The sequence below is a fragment of the Primulina tabacum genome, chromosome 1 (assembly GCF_025594145.1).
Source record: "Primulina tabacum isolate GXHZ01 chromosome 1, ASM2559414v2, whole genome shotgun sequence".
NCBI classification, from domain to species: Eukaryota; Viridiplantae; Streptophyta; class Magnoliopsida; order Lamiales; family Gesneriaceae; genus Primulina; species Primulina tabacum.
This window is the reverse complement of record NC_134550.1, coordinates 57552953-57570304: the sequence shown is the minus strand read 5'-3', so window position 1 is coordinate 57570304 and position 17352 is coordinate 57552953. Positions and strand designations below refer to the sequence as shown.

At 38.4% G+C, this 17352-nt stretch overlaps 1 protein-coding gene across 1 annotated transcript; it reads right to left on the bottom strand.

The window, feature by feature from the left end:
• Positions 1 to 911: 911 nt before the first annotated feature.
• On the bottom strand, positions 912 to 6075 carry LOC142514366 (uncharacterized). Its single transcript, XM_075619762.1, is given in 6 exon segments — positions 912 to 3088; positions 3090 to 4690; positions 4784 to 4816; positions 4889 to 5305; positions 5400 to 5645; positions 5727 to 6075. Coding segments are annotated over 6 exon segments (3690 nt in total). The 3' UTR covers positions 912 to 2044.
• Between the last annotated feature and the right edge of the window lie 11277 nt (positions 6076 to 17352).

Below are 17352 nucleotides of genomic sequence, written 5' to 3'. Positions count from 1 at the left end.
CCCCTCACAAATGCCTTATGCTCATTCCCCTCCGGAGCATTGGCATAAAATTCACGCACAACCGGAACCACTGCTGCATTCGGTTGTGCCACAAAGGCAGTCCACCCTCTTCCTGCTACTTGGAACTCCGCAAAATTATTGATAATAGACGAGCTAAATCCTCGCTCAGGGATTGGTTTCCTATGTAGTCTAGCATTTTCAAATCTCTCCCTAGCATTTTCATTCACAAACATAGATGGAGTGGACCGAGAGCTAGAAGCACCATGAGTTACCTTGGATCTTTTGGGTGCCATGTAGGTACTGGAGTGCACAAAGTATCCAACCGCCGGAAAATTGTTGAGGGTCGCCGGAGAAGCTCACCGAAATCTGTGGAAGATGACCGGAGTTGCTTGAAAGACCACCGGAGAAGAAAATCTTGTAGCCTAAATGCTTCCTCGTGGAGTGTATGGACCAAGATTGAGTCTTTGCCCTGAAAAATCACCAAATAATAAGGATTGAGCACAAAAGATGGAGGGGGGGCGCCGAAAATTGGAGGGGAGGAGTAGGGTTCGAAGTGGAGAAGAAAAGAGAAAGGGAAAAGTTTTTAAATCTGCGCGACTCGCTAGGGCGGTCAATTGTGTCCGCCCTAGCGAGGGGTTCTTGCCGACAAAATATTTGAAAATTACGAGTTCTCGCTGGGGCGGTCACTTTTGACCGCCCTAGCGAGGAGTCCTCGACGTAAAACCTTTTTTTTAAAAAATGTATCTCTCGCGGGGGCGATCAATTGTGTTCGCCCTAGCGAGGAGTTTGCGGCGACTCTGTTATTGAAAGATGCGAGTGCTCGCTGGGGCGGTCAGTTTTGACCGCCCTAGCGAGACATTCTCGTTCCTTTTTTTTTATTATTATTATTTTTTAAATGAATGCAATGCCATGCAACTATCTAAATGCAAATGATGCGATTAATATCTAAAGAAAATATAATTAAAATCAATATAAGGAGTAGAAGTAGTTCTCAATTTATAGTCTAGAGCTCGACTTTTCACCCATGTCCTCAATGACTATCATGGAGCCGAGTGACTCCAATTTGTGGCTCAATTGTGCCACCGATATAGTGCTTCAATCTTTGAGTGTTCACGGTAAATGTCCCTTCCTTTCCATCATGCAACACCACTGCACCCGATGGGAACACCTCAGCTATAGTGAATGGTCCTGACCACCTTGACTTTAGCTTGCCCGGAAAGAGTCGTAAGCGAGAATTGTATAACAACACCGCTTCACCCACTTTGAATTCCCTTCTTATAATGTGTTTTTCATGGGCTCGTTTGGTGCGTTCCTTGTAAGATAGTGCAAGATCATAAGCTTTTCCTCGAAACTCGTCTAACTGATTCAACTGCAGCAATCGTTTTTCACCTGCAAGAGCAAAATCAAAGTTTAGTGCTTTGGTCGCCCAATATGCTCTATGCTCTAATTCTACTGGGAGATGACATGCTTTACCAAAAAGCAACCTATATGGTGTAGTGCCTATAGGTGTTTTAAAAGCAGTACGATACGCCCACAAAGCATCATCTAACCGAATGGACCAGTCCTTTCTATTCACATTAACCGTCTTCTCTAAAATCCTCTTAATTTCTCGATTGGATACTTCAACTTGTCCACTAGTTTGGGGATGGTATGGAGTGGAAACCTTGTGGGTGACACCATATTTGCCCAACAGTTTATCAAAAATTTTGTTGCAAAAATGGGTGCCACCATCACTTATGATTGCACGTGGTGCACCAAATCGATTAAAAATATGTTTCTTCAAAAATTTTAACACCACTTGTGCATCATTCGTGGCACAAGCCTCTGCCTCCACCCATTTAGATACATACTCTACTGCCACCAGAATAAATTTCTTTGCAAAAGACGCAGGAAAAGGACCCATAAAATCAATCCCCTACACATCAAATATTTCACACTCAATAATGTTATTTAAAGGCATCTCATGACGGTTAGAAATATTACCTGTGCGTTGGCATCTATCACAATTGAGAACATACAAACGAGCATCCTTAAAAAGAGTTGGTCAATAGAAGCCACATTCAAGTACCTTAGATGCCGTCCGTATGGGTCCAAAGTGACCACCTACCTCACGGTCATGACAATGGTTCAGAATTTGATTGGTTTCCTCCTCCGCCACACATCTTCTTATCATGGAATGTGCACAGATCTTAAACAAAAACGGTTCCTCCCAAAAATAATATTTCACGTCTGAAAAGAATTTCTTTCTTTGGTGAAACAATAAATTAGGTGGAGGTGTGCCAGTGACAAGAAAATTTGCAAAATCGGCATACCAAGGGTACGCATTTACCTCAAGCAATTGTTCATCAGGAAACCAGTCATCTATATCATCGTCACTGCCTTTAATTCTAACATGCTCAAGCCTAGATAGATGGTCAGCAACTACATTTTCCACACCCTTTTTATCTCGAATCTCGAGATCAAATTCTTGCAATAATAAAATCCACCTAATTAACCTAGGTTTCGCATCTTTCTTAGCAAGCAAGTATTTTAGGGCAGAATGATCTGTATACACAGTTACTTTGGACAGAACAAGGTATGAATGAAATTTGTCGAAAGCAAATACTATAGCAAGCAATTCCTTTTCAGTAGTAGCGTAATTCAATTGAGCATCATTTAAAGTCTTACTTGCATAGTAGATGGTATGAAATACCTTGTTCTTCCTTTGACCCAGCACCGCACCAACAGCTGTATCACTAGCATCGCACATCACCTCAAACGGTAACTCCCAATCAGGGACAGTCAGAAGAGGTGCTGTCACCAAGCTTTCCTTGAGTATCTCGAATGCATGCAGACAAGTAGAATCAAAATTAAATTCAGCATCTTTCATCAACAAAGAGGATAAAATTTTAGCAATTTTGGAAAAATCTTTAATGAAACGCCTATAAAAACCAGCATGCCCTAGGAAACTTCTAACTCCTTTTATTGATGAAGGTGGGGGTAAGTTTTTGATTACTTCCACCTTGGCTTTGTCGACCTCAATTCCATTCTCCGATACCTTGTGTCCTAACACAATCCCCTCTTGAACCATAAAATGACACTTCTCCTCAATTCAACACCAAATTGCTCTCCTCACATCTAACTAACACCAAGTTCAAATTCTCTAAACATTCATTAAATGAGGAGCCAAAAATAGAGAAGTCATCCATAAAAATTTCAAGGAAATTTTCAGTCATGTCATGAAAGATAGCGGTCATGCATCTCTGAAATGTTGCAGGTGCATTGCATAAACCAAAGGGCATACGCCTAAACGCAAAAGTACCATAAGGGCAAGTGAAAGTAGTTTTCTCTTGGTCCTCAGGTGCAATTGTGATTTGATTGTATCCTGAATATCCATCTAAAAAGCAATAAAATTCATGACCTGCTAATCGTTCAATCATTTGATCGATAAATGGCAAGGGAAAGTGATCTTTACGGGTTGCATCATTCAATTTCCTATAATCTATGCACACACGCCAACCCGTAACAGTTCTAGTGGGAATCAAATCATTTTTTTCATTAGTAATAACAGTAATCCCACCCTTTTTAGGCACACATTGTACAGGACTTACCCACGCACTATCAGAGATAGGATAGATAATACCTGCATCCAGAAGTTTAATTGTTTCAGCTTTTACTACCTCTTGCATCTTTGGATTGAGTCTCCTTTGTGGTTGTGCTAGAGGTGAGTATTTATCTTCCATCAGAATTTTGTGCATGCAGATCGAAGGACTTATCCCTTTTATATCCGAAACCTTCCAAGCGAATGCTCCTTTATGCTCCTTAAGGACTCCCAAGAGCTTACTCTCCATATCATCTGTCAAAGAAGAGGAAATAATAACAGGCAATTTATTATTTTCTCCTAAATATACGTACTTGAGATGTGGAGGTAGTGGTTTGAGCTCCAAAGTAGGTGGCTCCTCTAGGCTTGACTTTTGAGGCATTAAATCTTTTCTGTCTCTCAATTCCTCTAGTCTAAGCCTCACTTGCTTTCTCCAAGGTGGAATGGCATTCAAGTGAGCTACCATCTCCATCTTTTCCTCGTCTAGCTCGTCCTCCTGCTTTTCAGTAGTGAGAGTGGCCTCCAATGGTTCTTTCAATCCATCCTGCATAAAATCACAAACGAGAGAATCCAAGACATCAATACGAAAACAACTATCATTGTGCATTGTGTGCTTGAGAGTATTAAAGACATCAAAAATAATTTCTTCTTCTCCAACTCTCAGTCTCAATTTCCCCTCTTCAACATCAATCAGCGCCTTCCCTGTAGCCAGAACCGGTCTCCCTAGGATTAAAGGCATCTCTAAATCTTCTTCCATGTCAAGTATCACAAAATCTGCAGGAAAAATAAACTTATCCACTTTCACCAAAACATCTTCGATAATCCCACGTGGATACTTGACAGATCTGTCAGCCAGCTGCAACGACATCTTGGTTGGCTTGGGTTCACCTAATCCCAGTCTCCTAAACACAGAAAAAGGCATCAGATTAATACTCTCACCAAGATCACATAGAGCTTTATGAAAATTAATGTCACCAATAATGCAAGTTATAGAGAAACTCCCTGGATCTTTTTGCTTAGGAGGCATCTTGTTTTGAACTAAAGCGGAGCAATTTTCGGTCAAATTCACCGTCATATGATCTTCTAGCTTCCGCTTATTTGCTAAGATATCTTTCAAGAATTTTGCATAACTTGGCATATTCAATAAAGCATCAGCAAAAGGAATGTTAATATGCAATTTTTTAAATATCTCAAGAAATTTACCAAATTGTGCATCTAATTTAGCTTTCTTCATTGCTGCAGGAAAAGGTGGAGGGATAAAAATTTTATTCTGTGCAATAGGTGTAGATGTAGAGTTAGAATACTTACCTCCTCGATTTTCCACCTCATCCTCACCGTGCTTGGTCTTTTCCTCATTAGACTCGAGTGCTTTTCCACTACGCAATTCCACAGCCTTCACATGTTCTCTTGGCTTAGTTTCCGTGTTGCTTGGCAAAGCTCCTTGCTCCCTATTAGCAATCAACTTAGCCAATTGTCCAATTTGATTCTCTAACCCCTTTATGGATGCATCTTGGTTCTGAAATCTCGTCTCTGTTGCAGAAATAAATTTAGTCATCATTTGCTCTAAATTGGATCTCTCCTCCCGAGGCGGTTCTGGTTTGAATCCTTGGTGCATCCCATATGGTGGACCTCTTTGTTGGCGATTTTGGTTGTTTTGACCTCTCCCATGAAAAGTTTGGGTGATTCCTCCATCCCGGATTATATGTGTTCGAATAAGGGTCATTTCTAGGACGGTTCTGGAATACCACTTGTTTTACCGGTGCTCCCTCAGGCACATAGAATGGATTGTCATCTTGGCAATCCTGCACGTCATGCTCACCCCCACACTTATCACAGAAAATTTCTTGCAGACGCATAGCCGACCCACTCATGCTCATCCCATCAATCTTTCTATTCAAAGCCTCTAACTGTGCTGAAACCGCCGACAAATCATTAACTTGATTAACTCCAGCACCTCGTCTCTGCCTATCAGACTGAGGATGATAGCTACTAGTAGCCATCTCCTCCAATAACTCATATCCTTCCTCAGCCGTTTTTCTCAGTAAGTTACCACAGGCAGCAGCATCTATCATAGTACGGTTAGGAGTAAGCAGACCGTAGTAGAAAGTTTGAACAACTAACCCAAGAAGCAGCTCATGGTGTGGACATCTCCTCAACAAGTCCTTGTAGCGCTCCCATGCCTGGTAAAGTGACTCTTGCTCATATTGAGCAAAAGTAGTAATGTCGGCTCTAAGCTTCATAGTCTTCGACGGAGGAAAGTACTTGATCAGGAATGCCTTTGCCATATCCTCCCATGTAGTAATAGACCCTACAGGCAAACAGTTTAACCACGACTTAGCTTTATCTCTCAGTGAAAATGGAAATAAACGCAAACGAACAGCATCATCAGACACGCCATTAAACTTAAAAGTATCACAAATTTCAAGAAAGTCAGCTATATGAGAATTAGGGTCATCAAGTGCACTTTCCCCAAATTGGACAGTGTTCTGAATCATCTGAATGATAGCTGTCTTGATCTCAAACTGATTAGCTCGGATGACTGGTCTTACGATGCTTGGACGTGCTCCATCAAGAGACGGCTGTGCATAATCCATCATCGGTATACGCCTTGGCTCCTCTTTGTGTTGATCGTCTTCCATTCTTTTCTTCGCTCTTTGCTGCTGTAGTCGACGTCTAGCTGTGCGTTCAATCTCGGGGTCAAAAGGCTCAAGCTTAAAATCGAGTGATCTTCGCATGCACCACAAGAAAAATCTGCAACACAATGAGAGTATCAAATAACAATAAAATAAATAATACTAAAGAATTTAAATGAAAAATAAAAAATTGTGAATCAACAGTCCCCGGCAACGGCGCCAAAAACTTGATCGAGCAAAACTTGCACAGTGAATAATCCCACAATTTATTTTATAAATGAAAGCTCGATTTAAATATCGCAAGTGCACGATAGTCAAGTTATAATAAACGTAAGTGAATACGAGTATCGTTCCACAAGGACTGCGTTACACTATTTTTATTTTCAAGTAAAATTTCTTTAGCAACTGATAAAATGAGTTGAAGATTAAACTAATGTAAATTAAACAACTAAAATAATTAAAATGCAGAGAAAACGTATTCAAGACAGCAATGATTAATTTGGATTAAATCGAATGAGAAATGAATTTGTTGGGAATTAGCAGTTCACCTACCACTCGTGTTTAAATAATTACACTCGACTTTTACTCGTGCATTCGACGGAATTCCCTGGACGCATTAATATACTCTGTCGAGCTATATTAATACTAATCATAAACATGCAGTACTCAAGTGTCCTCAAATATTTAACATGTCAAGATTGCATTACATTCCATGGAATCCACTAGCTTTCATTCGGGTGAACTATCACTATCGACACGTACCCAATTTCGTATATCTACTAAAATTGTAAATCCGTGGTTTATACTATTTGATCCTATTGTTAATTGTTCTCTCGAAATCATCAACAACATGAAATAATCAAAGGAAGTTAGCTAGGCTTCGATTGAAACAAGAAAGAACAATAGCATAAACAAATCACTAATAAAAACGTCGAGAAATAATGTTAAACACCGAGTACGGGGTAGGATCCCCTCAAATCCCAACAAATCTAGAGTTTAGCTACTGAAATTCATGATAAAAACCAACAATCAATGTAAGAAATAAAATACTGAATAATGAAAATACTAAAGATGACGATGGTTGACGGCCACGACGCGTGGAAATCTCGAGGTCTTCGAAATCTCCTTTGCTCCTAGCCTCCTCTCCAAGAAAAATGATGAAAAGTCTGATAAAAGATCCAAAAAAAAAAAAACGGCTGCTAATCTCGTGTGTTAGGTTTTGGTGTAGGATAGATTCCCTATAAATTTGGAAACAAATCTTTCTCAATCTCGCTTCTCGCTAGGGCGGTATATTTTGACCGCCCTAGCGAGAGGTCCTCGAATAAGCTTCCTCGAGCATGTCCCTGGTTTCGCTGGGGCGGTCACTTTTGACCGCCCTAGCGAGAAATTTGCGCAAAATAATCCTCGGCCAGACCACAATCCTCGCTGGGGCGGTCACTTTTGACCGCCCTAGCGAGACCTCTTCGATATTATGCCAAAGTTTCTCCCACTTTTTGGTTCAATTCCTACAAAATAACCACAGAATACACGAGATCAGTCAAATGCTAAATAATGCTAAAAAAATGCAAAATTCAACTAAAACAAACTAATATGATGCATGAACGCGACTCAAAACCAACACTAAAAACACGTAAAAACGAGTCCTATCAAATCACCACCAAAAACCATTGTCTTTTATCCAAATGCCAATTAATTTTCCATAATATCTTGGAAACTCTTATTGACATATTCAAAAGCATAACGATTTGCCATTGGAGCCTCGCCCCAAACTATAGCTGATGCATGCTTTATTAGATCTGCAAGTTCTGTCTACTTTTTTATTTTGCAGAGTGTCTATGCGGTTGGTCTAATTGGAATTTGAAAGCGTGAATGTGCAGTTTTTCCACCTGCCAACAATGTCACAGCTATTCCAGATGTTGCTACCACAATTACAATTTTATCCATTTTTCTTAATTGTGCCAACATTGAGCGATATAAAAAAATTTTACCAGTACCACCAAGACCATCAATGAAGAAAAGTTTTGATTGGTTATACATAATACTTTCTATGATGGTATCAAATGCAATCCTCTGTTGAGTATTCAAACGTTCAATAGATCTCAAATCATCATCAAAAATCTGAATAAAAAGCCCATCCTTAATTATTCTTGGTAGCGGCATGTTATATAAATACTCAGCATTTATTGATGCAAATCGAAATCATCAAGTTTCTTTTTTCACTCATGTAGCAACTTTCGTTTCTCTAGAAATAACTTATTGATGACTAAGTTACTTGATGAAATTGCTCTATCATAATCTTCATACATGTAAGGATGGAACTGATCCCACAGTTTTCGAATTTTTGTTGGTTGACAAAAAACAATATGGATACAAATAACCTTCTCAGTGAAGATGACATTCTAAATGAGCATGCTTCTATCAAACATTGTTGAACATAATCATCATGTTGGAGAAGTCCCCTCACTTGCGCAGCCTCCTTAAATGTTGAATAAGTAACCCTATTCACAGTCATTAGATTTTCAAAAGATGTTGGCCACCTAACATGACTTAGAAGTATATGAAGATAAAACCTCTCACCTTCAGATGACAACACACATATACTCTTCTAACCACTTTATTATTGCTTCTTCGACGAATCTGTTTTTTTAGATTTTATCCACGTGTAATATTGTGAAAATTCTCGATATTGGTACTTTTCAGTTAAGTCATTATCACAATTTCTTTTGAAAATTTATGTAAGCATGGTCTTCAAATTGCCATCATCTGCAAATAGATCACTTACGTGTTGTTGGGGGTAAGAAAAATCAAATGTTGGTTTGGTGTATGTACTTGTGATAGGATCGGTTTATGAAGTTGAAGTGTTTAAAAGAGGTGTTGAATAAACACTTTGGCTTTTTTGCAATCCTTTGAGTATGAATCAGTTCTTTGATTAAACTGATCGTAAAATCTTGTTTGTCGATATAAATAAATCAACTTATAATAGTGCAGAATTAGATTGAAATATAGATTGAATACTGAGAGTTGAGATAATGTAAAAACTGAAAGAATAACTGAAAAGAACACATGATTTTTATGAATGTTCGGAGTCTTCAAATGCTCCTACGTCACCCCTTCTATCACGAGGATATGTTTTTCACTAAAAAAAACTTTGATATAGTACAATAGATTGTACTAACCACTTCAGTTAGTCTTACACACTGTCAAACTGAAACTTTTAGCTTGTAAACGCTTCATAGTAAATAACTGAATCGCTCTAACTGGTGGCCTGAATGCTACGAATAAATACAATTAATTTGAGAGCTTGAGTGTGCAATTTGTGAACCAAGAAATGCTTAAAAAATGTATCGCAACTGATTGTTGAATGTAGATTGTTCGTTCAGTATGTTTCACCCACCTTCTTCAACTGAATCGATCAGCTATATATAGTTATTGATTTCAACGGTCGCATTGAATGCATTAAATGGCTAATATCCGTTGAATCTCGTTTAGTTCAAGTGTATGACTTTATCTGATAGTAGTACAAGGTATTCAAACTGTTCTGCTATGTTTCATCTGTTCTGCTTTGGTACGAACTGTCAGTCATTCGGCCGATACTTCAACTGATGACTGTGACTAACTGATTAGGAGTCAACTAATCATCAGATTATTTCAGCTGGACATTATCAGTTCAAACTGATGTCATTTCAGTTTGGTTCTTCAGTTCTCTTGTGGATTTTATTATCAAACTCTGAAACTTATAATATTCCAATAATTTCCCCTTTTGTCTATGTTTGACAAAACTTAGGTCATGGAGAGATGAACTGATTATTCCGATCGACTGAATTAACAAAATTGATTGTAAATAAAATAATGTACATATTCGTACATAATCAGAAAGGATTTTTCATTGAATTTGAAATAGGTAAGTAACGATTTTTACATACATTTCAAAATGAAAAAAAAATGATGTATGTCCAATAGACTAACAATTGACTTATGACACTTGATTGGATGTAAACGATCCAAACCAAACCAAACAGTATCAGGCTTGAGCTTGGCTCGTTTAAGATTGTTTGAGGCTCGAGTTCGGCTCGAGCTCGATTCGAACTTCTATTATCAGGCTCGAGCTTGGTTTGTCTTGAAATTATTAAGCTCGAGAAAGGCTCAAGCTCGGCTTGTTAAAAGCTCTTTTATCATGTTAATCCAGCCGAGCTCGAGCTTGATTCATTAATAGCTCGTTTACCATGTTTAACTAGCCCGTCTCGTTTTTGAGCTCGTAAAGCATAGAATTGAGCTCGAGTTTGAGCTTGATTCGAGCTTGTTAAAAATTAAATATATCTATGATCTAATTTTAAATCAGACATAAAAATATAAATTCATTCATAAATAACCAAAACGACAAAAATAATAACTAAAAAATACATAAACTCATTATATTATTGAACATCCAAAAATAATACATCTAGCATCCATATAACAAATATTCGTCATATGCTGATATCACAATATAAATAACATTGCAATAATTTCACTCCTTTAATACTTCAATTCCTTCCATGGACATCCGTACTAATATTTTTATTTGTCAACTCAACAAATGAGCCAAGTTCGAGCTTACGAGCCACCTAAACAAGCTGAGCTCGAGCTTACGAGTCACCTAAACAAGCCGAGCTCGAGAACATGTTTGTGAGCTCACGAGCTGAATATCCTTAAACTTGAGCTTGGTTTAATTAATTTTTCTAGCTCGAAATCGATCTTGAGCTTGGTTTGATATGATTAACTAACAAACTTAAACGAGCTTTTTATCAAGCCGAGCTCCAAATAGGTCGTAAACAGTTTGATTCATTTACATCCCTACATTTGATCATTTCTTGGACTTCTTCTCAGCTGGTCCTTGTCAGTTGGTTTTTCTGGTTCACTCCTCTTCTTGCTAGTCATATTTTCTTCCTTTTTTTGTCAACACCTGCTGTTTTAGTGAGGAGGAAGACTCCTGAACTTGAACTGAGCAGAAACTTCAGCCAGCTGATTCTATACAGAGTCAATTTTCTTTGAGCGGCTTGTGTGTACAAAATCAACCTGGTTGCTGAGTAATTCTGATAAGTGAAAGTTTTGTACTTAAATTACCCAAGGAATTGGCATGAAAGTGTGCAGTTATCGAGCTGATTACGTGTTTTTGGTTGTGATGTTGTTTATGTCACTGTAGGAATCAAGCATGAGCGCATAACTTGTGACCAATGAGGAATAAACTAAAATTTGAAATGGAATAATGAAGCGCCGAATAAGAAAGCAGAGGAAGCGTAAGCGCGAAAAAAAAATCGTGAAACAGTATCCACATGCGCAGGTGAAAAACGCAGAATTTGACAGGCTTTTCTTGGGCTTTCTTAACAATTCATGCAATTATAAGAATTTAAACCCTAGACACAAAGGAAGGAAGGGAGGAGCCGCAGTCATGCACAAAATTCCAGAGAATGGTAAAGAGAACGAGAGCGAAAAACGAAGAACGAAGACGAAGGGAACATCTACCGGGGACAGAATCGGAATTCTGATTCGATTCTTCTTCCCTTCTTCTTACTTAATTTTAGTCTATTAGTGATGTCGAAAAACATGAATTTGTTTTATCGCTTTTCTGTTATACACAAATTTCTTTAATCTAGAGGACTGACATAGCTTGGTCGAATATTTATTTATGAATTGTTGACTTTTATATGCGAATTTCATCGTGTTTTATTTATATTTTCTGGATTTTATTGCTTTCAATTACTTGATCAATAATTTAATTGTCATATTTATCTGGGATCTATCACTCGGGAGAGAGGATTTTGAATAGGACCATAGGAAAATATATTGTTGGTGTTTATAGAGCTTGGAAGATCGATAACTCCAACGAATCCGTTAAAAGAATTATTTTGAAATTGAAACTATTTATTGTTTGATTATTGATAGGGATATTGAAATTGACTTTAAAAAATTGATTCCTATGCACCACTTACATGAAGAATGCAATGTGGTACATGAAGAATGCGACGTGTTAGCTGCATCGTGGGATTTTGTCACAGTAGATGATAGATGATTGGCAAACATGGTCATGAGTTGGCCATATTGATTTTTGTTCAGACCTTGAAAAAAGTGCTCATTGTTTCTGTCAATTGCGTCATTTGCATGTCTCAGGGGAATTTAGTTGACTTGAAGCTAGATTAGCCGGATTAGTTTGAGTTGAAAAATGGTTTCGAGGAGGCCTTGTCTTGAACCCCGGTGGATAACCATGTATCTTATAGCATGTGTCCAGAGTATGACCATGCATGTTGCACGCGGTGCAGAAAGGACGTTCTCTCGGATAATTACTCACGTTGAAACGAGGCTTACCTCTGAATGCAGATCCCACGTCATCGTTTGAAACTTTGGTTGGTTTTCCCTTGATTGGTTCTCCTTTTACCACAAGCGTCAAACCATCGGGTGAATATGTGGGTGTACCAATCTGGTGTTGCCTTTCTTCTTGGATGATCATAGAGAACACCCTGTTGATTGGAGGCAGATGATCAATCAACAGAATTTGGCTCGGCTAGCACATAGTCCATCTGATGATGCAACTCCAGTTTCTTAATTCCTTCACAACAGCTCCCACAAATGCATTGAGGTAAGAAATTGTTGAGTTATTCCCAAATGATTTTGAGCTTTGTCAAATATACGCTTACAGATGATTGACCTTGACGATGATTGATTAATTCACGCCTTAGTTAAAATATTCTCGGACCGTTGCTCTGCTGAAAACGATCTTTGAGATCTTGCCAAATATCCACAGCAGAATCTGCGAAGATGATGCTTGCTGATATATCCTTTGAAACGGAATTGAGTATCCATGAAATCACAATGTTGTTATTTCGCTTCCATGAATTCAACAAATTTGGATCGGAATTATCAGGTTTTGGAATTGATCCATCCACAAACCCCAGCTTGTTCTTCACAGAGAGAGCTATGATCATAGCTCGATACCCGGAGGCAAAGTTATCTCTGGTCAGTAGTTGAGAGACAAGAACAAGCCCTGGGTTATCGGAGTGATGTATATAGTAAGGATTCATGGAATCATCAAAATTAGCAATCGCTTGTGCCATTGCAGAAAGAAACCGTGAAGCACTGAAATCAACCAGATTATGATCCTAGCTCAGAGAAATCAAGCTGGATTAATTCAGCTTTATCGTCGGAGTATGTAGAGCGACGAGCGTCTCAACTTGATCGGAGATCTTCAATCGAGTGAGCAGTTGTGCTCTATTACCATATTGGATTGCATTGAGCATGAATTGAGAGAGAAAATCTGATTACTCTATTATTGCTCAAGTGAAGTGTAAAGTCAATTTTTGTACAGATATATGCATCCGCTAGTTAACTAACTAACTAAAAGCAGTGAACCGCTAACTGTGATGTTAACTAATAATTAGCTGACTAAGCATTAATTAAAGCTAATATTTTGTAAATATCATTTTAATAAAACATTTTATAAATGTTTGGACAAACGATTTACATACATACGAGGAGAAAAAGTACATAATTACTCAAGTTTTTATAGTACGTTAGAATTTTTTCCACCAAGCAATACAAACTCGATACTTTGTGCTCCCGCAACATATGCGGCATCTTCCAACATCTAAACACATTGTCTTCTTTATCTTGTCTTACGCTTCTATGAGCTTTCGGGTCGACGGTGCGGCATATAGTCACTTCCTCCAAGAGATTCATAGTGCAAAAGAATTTGAAGGGCAAAGAACATATTAATGTTCCGACACAGGACATGACCGAATGTTTGACATGAATTTGTCCTCTCATTTCTAATCAAAATCAGATTCTAAGGGAGTCCAATCCACAAACATTGTGCCAAAACAAGAATACAATACCGGGTATTAGCTATTTCAAACATAGCCAGAAAACGAACAAGTACTTTCATATATTGCAATAAAAAAATGTGAAGGTGTGTCTCTCAAGTTGGCACATGTAAATTGATGGGTTGGTTGGAATCTAACTACCAAGGGGAAACAAATTTGGGAATCAACTGATGGAAGTCAATGCGGTTAAATAAATGGAGAAAGAGAGAACACGAAAAAAAAGTCTTCCACATACAATCAAGAAGTGACAAAGGGACTCGAAAGAGGGAAAAAAAGAGGAAGGAACATCAGCTTTCTGATAGAGTTTTTAGCTTCGTTCCTTTGTACTCTTTGGTTTCAAATGCTCTGTACTTGTAATCCAGCTTGTTCAATAAAATTGGTTGCCCTCTCGTGGATGTAGACGAGTTACGCCGAACCACGTAAATACTCTTGCATTTACTTATTTACGTGAGGTGTGAGTAGCGAGTTGTGCATGCATGATCATCTAGCAAGTCCAAGAACGATCAACTAGAATTGGATCGAACTCTAACAAGTGGCACCGTCTGTGGGAACATCGGGAAGAATGGGTTCGTTGAAATTCGACATTGAGAAATTCTCTTGGAAAAACAACTTTGGCTTGTGGAGGATCAAGATGCGTGCAATCTTGGTGCAACAAGGATTGATCGAAGCATTGGGAGGTGAAGTGAATATGTCAGCAATACTAAAGGATACATAAAAGGCATCAATCTTGGAGAAGGCTCACATCACGATAATTCTCAGCCTTGGGGATAAAGTTCTTCGAGAAGTATCGAAGGAGAAGTCGGCAGAAGCGATATGGAACAAGTTAGAAAAGTTGTATATGACAAAACCTTTAGCCAATCGTCTATACATGAATCAGCGGTTGTACTCCTTCAAGATCAGAGAGGAAAAAAACATCTTAGACCAGATTGATGAGTTCAACAAGATCTTGGATGACTTAGACAATCTTGACATCAAGCTTGAAGAAGAGGATTGTGGGGACCCGGGTGCTAATTCATCTTTTTAATAATTATTAAGATTCAATATAACACTTAAGAAATATGGGACATAATTTTTTTTTTTAAATACAAATGCGAAAATGTAACGTAATCAGTCTGATATACATATCAAAACGAAAGTACATGTCTTGTACTAAATACATCCTATCAACTAGGGTTCAGTCGCTATACATCAAGTGCTGAAGCCTACTCTACTTCTGGGCCCGGATCTCCACGCTAACCGTAATCTCTCATCCTCTTCTTGATCCTGATCCTGTCTCACCTGTTGTCATGCACACATACAAACACGACAACAGCCGGATAACTCCGGTGAGAATTATATTCTCAGTATAAACAAAGTATACATGCATTTCATATAAACAGATATACATAACATGTATCACAATCAGAAACATATATCGATATAAAACTGTAAATCACACTCTGTGACTTTTAGACTCTGACTCGACTCTTTCCTAATCTAGAGATCTCAATCTGAATAAGAACATAACACCCACCTACTCTCCCGATCGTGGTGGTGATACGTTCTTATTCACGGACTTTGGCCCTCTCTATATCGAACCTCGGCGATAGGAGTCGCTCTTCTCCTAAGCAACATCGATACGAGCAAACGTCCGATGTCTTGGCGACTCAGCCGAAGACTTGGCATCTCCGCCAGATATTTGGCATATCCGCCTTGGCACTTCCGCCAAATACTAAGCACATCTGCCTATAACTCAATACATGTTCTGCCTATAAATCAATAGACCAAGCATATCAATCTCGTAAATTGAAAGTATCAATGCAATAAAACAAAGTATGTGATTTTGGGAAACTCAAGTCAAATCCAACTCGAGTTGTGCAATCCCGGATCAACATTGATTTATACCTTTCGTTCTGTCGATCTGATACAGTCGAAGTCTCGAATTCAAAGCTATCAATGTCACTCAAATCTGAAATGACATATCGAGAAATACAGTATCAATATACAACTCAATTCAAGGCCTGTTCTGATCAATACTCAAATCAAGACATAATCTGATCAATGTCAACGACATAACGGTACAATCTCAATCAATACTGAATCTGATCAATATCAATTTACTGATGTTTCGACGGCATAACAACACAGTCTCGATAACCCTGTCAATCTCAACATCACAGATATAATACCACAACTCATAATCGATATCAATACAACTCATAATCTTAACAATAACAGATCATAATCTCCAATCTGTACAATCTCGATCCATAAATTCTGAAAATCATAACAATTGCATAAACAGTCTATTTTTCGATCTAACTTCAATTTTATACTGATCAGTATATCCAGGACGCATAATAAGCAAATCATAATTCCTCCAATATCATAATTTCAAATCATATCAGAAATCAATGAAACTTACGTCATGTTGTAGCTGTCAATGAGAGAATTACAGAACTGTGTTCAGATTCGAGTTCTGATAAGAGGATACCGTACAATCAAATCTTTAACCAAAATGGAGTTTGAAGGGATTTTCAGAGGATGTTGCTCAGTTCTTTCTTCTGAATGCTGAGGGAAGAATGAATTTTATATATATATATATTATATCACGCATAACATGAACAAATGGATCTTTTTCGTTTTGTATGCCGCGCGCATAAGCGCGCCCAAGCCCCGCGCATATGCGCCGGAATTTCTATCCGGATATTTTGCTACTGGACTGCTCGCGCATATGCACGCACACAAGCCGCGCATATGCGCGAGACCTTCTGGTCACGCACAACTCTTCCCGCACAACTCGCGCATATGCGCGCCCACTCTTCGCGCATATGCGCGAGGTGTACTGTCCTCGCACATTTGTCGTGTCTTTTCTCGTCTTTCCCGGACTGATCCTTTCTGTCTATAATCACATCAATTATCAGCAAATCATATCAGATTACAATAACAAAATTCCCGGGCATTACAAGGATAAAGCTCTATTTCTGTTGAATTCCCTTCCACAAACGTTTGAAAATTTCAAGAAAGCAATGTTATATGGAAGAGAGAGATCAATCTCACTGGATGAAGTCTTATCAGCAATCCAAGCTAAGGAACTTCAAAAGAAACATCGAATCTCTACAGAACCCCAAGGTGAAATGCTTCATGTTTGAGGAAGAATAGAAAAAAGAACGCAAAAAGGTCCAAGGAACAGATCAAGACCCAAGAATCAGGTCAAATACAAGTGTTTCAATTGCCATCACAAAGGACGTTTTAAAATAAATTGCCCTGAAAAGCAAAGGAAGCCTCAAGACAGATCAAACACCAA